This window comes from Phoenix dactylifera, chromosome 1 (assembly GCF_051530095.1).
Source record: "Phoenix dactylifera cultivar Ajwa chromosome 1, Ajwa_hap1_PhDact_Kaust_v1.1, whole genome shotgun sequence".
Taxonomy (NCBI): Eukaryota; Viridiplantae; Streptophyta; class Magnoliopsida; order Arecales; family Arecaceae; genus Phoenix; species Phoenix dactylifera.
Window position 1 is genome coordinate 43911022 of NC_143190.1, and position 6757 is coordinate 43917778.

At 42.6% G+C, this 6757-nt stretch overlaps 1 protein-coding gene across 1 annotated transcript; it reads right to left on the reverse strand.

Annotated features, from left to right (window-relative positions):
- Positions 1–1801: 1801 nt before the first annotated feature.
- On the reverse strand, positions 1802–3718 carry LOC103713957 (LOB domain-containing protein 41). Its single transcript, XM_008801021.6, has 2 exons — positions 2943–3718; positions 1802–2847 (listed from the first exon to the last, which is right to left on the reverse strand). The coding sequence occupies exons 1-2, from the start codon at positions 3130–3132 to the stop codon at positions 2120–2122; spliced, it is 918 nt and encodes a 305-aa protein (XP_008799243.2). The 5' UTR covers positions 3133–3718; the 3' UTR covers positions 1802–2119.
- Positions 3719–6757: the final 3039 nt, after the last annotated feature.

The following is a 6757-nucleotide window of genomic DNA, read 5'->3' on the forward strand; positions in this document are numbered from 1 at the left end:
CCAGCCAATTGTGGAAGAAATCTTTGATGAGGCGTAGTTTTAGACTGTGGACAAAGGAACAAAACAACACAAAGAATAAAGCATCTAAACTTATCTGGACATTAAGTTTTTTGATTATAATATATATATGAGATATATTTTAATGCTAAGATAATATTTTTAAAAATATGATAATAAAGATTTTTGAGAGAACTTACATGAATCCATTGGCAAGATGTTTCCCGATGGTTTTCAGTTTATATCCATGGTGCATATCCTACGAATTCCCCTCTAGATTCCCAAGATTTTAATTAATGAGTTAGATTCTCTCACGGTCCCCATCAGAGTCCAAGTACATAGGAACCTAGTCTTTCTCCACCGGCCCTGCTCCCATAGAATACACGGCTGCTAACTTATTTCCCCGGTTTGCGAAAAACCTAGGGCTCTATCTGAATCAAACTTTGAAAATGATTGATAAATTCTCGCCCCCTGATTCCATGACCTAAAATCCGGCAAGACCCGTCATCCTTACCGTCGTCAATCGTCATCACCTGCCACAAGAGAACCAGAAGAAAACTATATCATCAACTTTTTTCCCGATTCTCGTGTGCTAAATTTCTAACCACAGAGGCATGGTATAGCTGCATAAGAAAACAAAGAAAGCTGATAAAAGGGAAAAAAAAAAAAGGCAAGTCCAAACTCCAAACCAGCCATCAGAACCACTTTGACAGCAATAGATTGGATCGAAGCGTGCAACCTGCAGTCAATTGCATTGCTCTCGTCAGCAACTCTGTTTTGCCTTAAATTTAACTGGGAGCAAGTCTATCAGCCAGTCCAAAAAAACTCTGATCGATGAGAGTGAGTTGGTAGCCCAGTGATCTTACTTCCAACCAAATGGTTCCAAATTCGAAATGCACGGACATCGATTAAATTATAGAGACCGGATGCTTCCTGCTCGGACAAGAAATCTGGAAGGACGTATTGCTCTGTTAGTAGTCTCAATGGTGCTAGACCTCACACGTGGTATTCGTGCCGAAACTCAGAGGGATAACCAAATCGGGCCCACGAATGGAAAGGATATGAGTAAAACCGGTCGGAATGTCCAACACACGATCATTTCTGTCCGCATCGAACATTCTCTTAGCAAGATGAAAGCTCAATGAGAACTGCTACGTGGGGACGGACTTGTCCATCCCTCCCCCTCTCCCACATTTTGAGAGAAAAAAAAAAAAAAGACGCCGGAAGTTGGTGACTGAATCGAAACTTTTAATTCGAAAAAAGTATTGCAAACTGTGACCTTGCTTTCAGCTCACCAGCTCTTCTTGCCGGAGAGCCTCGAAACCATCGGGCATCGCGTTCGGCTCGCTCTCTTCTTTCCTTTTTTTTTTTTTTTTTTTATCGCCACAAAGCTGAACCGAAAAAACGACGACGCCAGCTGTACCATCCACTCCGTCCTCCGGGAAAAATCCTCCCTCCCGGTCCCACATAAGAAACTGAACCGATAATAGTCTCCATCGCCGACTTGTAACATATAATAATATTTCATATCAAGTACATATAATAATTACACTCATCAATTCTCTTTAGTTTCTTTTATCATTCACGGGTCAGTATTGTTTCCACGCAAGCTACAATCAGCGATTCGCATTGCTTTTTGCTCACCATAAAGAAGAACGAGTGACAGGTGGTAGATAACTTCGCTACAGAGAATGCAGGGAATCCACCCTGAAACTTCACATTATAAATCCACAGAAAACCCAGACAATGGGAGCATTACCGTTATTAGTATTTCCCCTAAGCTAAAACCCCTGATAACACACAATTAACTAGAGAAAAAAAAACCTCTACCTTCTCTCTACATCATATTATATCATAAAGGCTACACATACAAGGAAAGGGCTGTAAGCATAAAGATACATACAGATGAAAACAAGATGAAATGGACCCTCTAACCTCCAATTCCTAACGAAAGGAGAGGAGTTGGGGAGGGGAGGGGGAATAAAAAAGAGGGGAAGAGGAGGGGCTGAGGATGTTGCATATTGGATTATAATATTAAACAAATTCCTCAAAACGACGCCAAAACTGTCAATCTCCTAGTCTTCGCCATTTCTATGCTACAGAGGAGCTTAATTTCTCATCATCACGCCGGCAGTTCGAGCCCGAGATCCATCCTACACGTGTCGGATCCCCAGGTGCTAACGTCGCACCGCGCCTCAGCCGCGGGCCGGGTGGTCCGGCCGGCTCTGGAGACCGGTTCGAAACCCAGGGTCAGCTCCAGCCCCACCTCGCTCTCCTCGGCCACGTTCGGCTCGCCTTGGCTCACGTGCGACCCCTCCGCCGTCTCCCCGGAGAACACGCTCTCGTTCTCCCGGCTATCGCCGTCCCCCCCGCCTGCGGCCGCCGCAGCCTCCCCGGCGTCGGGCTCGGTCGCCTGGCTCCCAGCCGACTCATGACTCCGAGCGCGCTTGAAGTCGACCGGGTAACAACGGGGCCAGCTAAGATCGCAAGGCGGGGCGGAGTCCTGTTCAGCCACCTCGACCAGTACGGCTCCGTGCTTCGGTTTAGCAGCGGCGACGCGCTTGAACCGGGTGCGTGACTTGGAGATCTTGTGCAGTTCCGCGGCGGCCCGGGTGGCGGCGGCGTCGTCGGAGTCCTTGGAGACGTGGCGGATGTCGTAGGCCTTGAGGGGAGGAACGGGGGTGGAGGCGGCTGTCTCGGAGGGGATTTGCATGATGGGAGCGCCCTTGAGCACCGCTTCCACCGCCGCCTGGCAGAGCTGCCAGCTGCCGGACCACAGCAGGCCAACCGAGCCGTAGATCGGGTTCACGATCCTCCCACAAGCTTCGTAGAGCAGCGAACGGAATATTGCTGAACCAGCGAACACCACAACATCAATTTAACGCCCGCAGAGGATCGTAAGCAACCATAAAAGAAATAAAAGAGCAGAGGCAATGAGGACGAACCAGGACGGAGGTGCTCTGGGCCGGCGTTGATGAGGTTCATGAGCCCGGCGCGGCCGTAGAATTTGGCCAGGAAGACGGTGGCGTTGGCCTGGGACTCGGGTTTCTTGATCCACTGGAGACACGGCCGGATGCTGCAGTTCTCGCTGCACCCCTTGCGGAGCACCCGGCATCCATTGCAGCTCATCCTCATCTTGTCCGCTTCTTCTCTCCTTCTGCGCCTCTCAACTGACCGACGGGAGAAATTCTCCTCCTCAAATCTCCTCCTCCTCCTCCTCCTCCTTATCTGGAGTCGAGAGATCGCTTTCCTTGGTGCCGGTCGCGGCCAGCTGCCTCACATAAGAGAAAAGGCCAAAAGAAAGGGGCTCTGGAAAAAGAAACTGAAGAGGACGTTCGCGGGAGCGAGGAATATCGAAGGAAACGAGGGTAAAGATTTGATGTGCGAGAGGAGGAACGAGAGACGGGGAGGGTTTATAAGTGGTTGGAGAGAGAAGAGCCGCGGATTTGGGGCATAGCCGGTGGTTTCTAAAAGCGGGATTGGGCTATAAAAATAAAAGTTTTTTTGCGTTCACGTCCTGGGGGCGCACAGAAGGAGGAATCTTGCCCCCGAAACATCCTCTAAATTACGTCCGTTCGTTCCATCTCATATCATAACCCTGGTCCAATGGATAAAGGGTCCAAAGCAAGAGCCCGGGGGGGATCGAGCGAAGCCGCAGCGCGTGGCGTCCACATTCGCATCGCAGGGTGCGGCCGGGTCGCCACATTTCCGGGAAAGGGGTAGAAACGCACGCCACCCACCCCATGCCTAAACCAAAAACTCCCAGCCACCACTCCCCGTTTTCTGGAATTCGTACAGCGAAACCCACGGTTTTGGGCTTCCCGGTTTTCCCAGGACTGTGGGCGCCCGACGGGACTCGCCAGCGGTATTCCCACTCTCACCCAATGTTTCCACTTTTCGTGCTCATCTGGTCCTCTTCTCCCCCCTTTCTCTCCTCCGCCCTCCTTTTATTAATTACTGTGGCTAATAACCTCTTTAAAAAATGGAACCACGTTATTCAATAATACAATATTAGAGTTCCTCCGCTCTACGCATGCAACCTTGTGTAAAATAATACTATAGGGACCGTCATTGGTTTTTGCTATTTTATATTACAGTCTAATATTTTTTTTTAGTATAACGATGGTTTATATCATCCTAGCATCAACACTATTCTCGGTATAAAAAAAAAAAAGGCGACATAAAGAAAAAAAAATAGAACCGAGGCTAATCCAACGAACCTCACCTAAGTGGGGAGCAGAAAAAGGAACAATCCATTCTGCAGTCTTATTCACTTTTCGAAATATATGAGCAATTTGGATGAAACCACATCTCACTAATAGCCTCGGTTTAATATTTTTTGCCACCTCGTAATAGTGTAGAGCTCTCGCGAGAGTGAATGGGAAGGGGGCAAAAAGATTGATTGACCATCAAACTGCTCAAATTTCCCTGTTTCTATGTTTAAGATGGAATTTGTACGCTAAAGTCGGGAGTTAGATGGGCAGCATATCTACCCCCTTCAAAACTCTTTACTTAAGTGCATCGGCAATCATAAGATGATAACATTATTGCTAGTCATAATAAGATATAATACTATAACGGATAATGTCAACTCTTCGTAGCGAAGGAAAAATGCAGGACATATAGGGGATATGCATGTTATATGTTACTTAGAAATTAATAAAGAGTTAAATAGTATCGTAATAAAATATTTTTAGTGTATTAATTAAACAACCAATCTTATAGATAATGTAAACATGACTGACTTTTTATATTTTGCAAATAGTCCTAATATTTGTAGTGTTAATCTATTACTTGAATGTAATTGCAAAACTTTTTTTTTTCCATCAATTTTAAGCCGTTGCCGCTCCTAAAGAAAACTTTCAAGTGTTGATGGTTCTTAAAATATCATGGTATCTTCAAGGACACTCTAACTCAACAGGGAACTTCTTCAAATGTAGCTAAAACTTGTTGCATCTTCTGCAAATTCAAAAAATTTCTGGACTCCTTGTATTAGTTCTTAATAGTTCTATTCATTCTATCGAAGCATTAAGAGGTTAAAAAAAAAAAAAGCATTAGCAATCTCTTGGTCTCTGATGCTTTGAATTAATAGCCATTATTTCCTTCAAAAGAAAAGAAGTTGGAAGAATCCCTATATCTGCCAAAGCTACAATGCCATCAAATTTCATTAGAACCCGGTAATATTTAGGGGGTTATCATTTTACTAAAATTCCAAACCCACTTCCTATCAAAATTGTTTTGGACCATATTTTATTAGACCTCCACGCTTCCAACCCCCCGCCCCTTAGCAACCCTGAGGTCAGTGAAGCTTCAAGTCAATGATCACAACTACAGGCCTGTAATAATATATTCAAGTAGCAGGTTCCATCAATATTTACATAAAATTTACTGATCTCTAGAAGTTAACATTTGATCCAAGTTTCAGGTACCACTCCACTATCAAGAATTGTTGAAGAGTAGAGATTAGATTTCATGAATCAACTAGGGAAACTATCAAATGCTATCTTTTATTCTCCTTAGTTTAGTGGCAAGATTTTTCAGAAACCTTCAAAAGGAGGCCATTTTTTTAAAAGCAATAAATCATTCATTAAGCATTTCTACATGTGTATGAAACATTTCCATTGAAGTCGATTCTACATTCTCACCAATCAACACTGATACATCGAGTTGGCATGGGTCTGCTTAGCTTAGATAAGTTTAGCCAAGTGTATAAAACCTTTTGGGAGTCATATCAAGAAATATTTAAAAAAAATCAATACTAGCACTAATATAGTCATATTTGTAATGATAATAAGAAGTTTTATAGGATCTTTAGTGAACTTCTCATTTACAAAAATTACTATGCCCTGACCCAATTCAAATTGTTTGAAAACACACTTTGTTTTATGTCATATTAGAGTTGTTAAGACACTAGCTAGAAGAGAAACTAAAACCAAAAGGATTACAAAAATAGAAATGAGAAGTGATATTTAAAAAGTCCCCATATGAGAAAACAGGGAGCCTGATAAAAAAATATTATGAATGGCATAGAATATGCATGTAAACAAATTACATAGAGGTTATAGAAACATCTATACAATATTTGTCTTTGGTGAATTTCCATTGATTTCTCAAGTGAAAGGTAAAATGCTGGGGTTTTTTTTGTAAAAAAAAAAATGGAGAGACTAGAGAAATACTGGTGTAGAACTTGTGTTTACTAAATTTCCATTGATTTCTCAAGTCGACAGAACTTCAAAGGTTTGCATTTCTCTTTTATATATTTGGAAAAGAATATTTGCAAGATCAATCCAGATCTATCAAGATAATAAAACATGATAAAAATGCTTGGAGGCAACATTTATGCACATGAAATGTTTTAGTCTTTTATGACTCATCCATCTGCATAGATCTCAAAATGCTTCATTCTCTATCATTCATTCATCTGCATAAATCTCAAGCGCTCTATCCTCTATCATTCATGTGCATGCATAGATCTCAAAGTGCTTAATCATCCGTTGTACATCTATTATCTGTATAGATCTTAAAGTACTTGATCTTCTGTCATTCATCCACCTGTACAAATGTTAAATGAACCGTATAAGCGATCCCAATGGATCACTTTGATTTTTAGAAAAAAAAAGTTCTAATTTTTTTTTAATTATCTTTCTCTTTTCTTCTATTTCCGCCAAAACAAGAGGTGCCCTAATAAGTTAGTGAAAAAGGCATTTCTAAAATTTTACGAATATTTTGTTATCACTTGATCATAAGGTGACAATTTGTA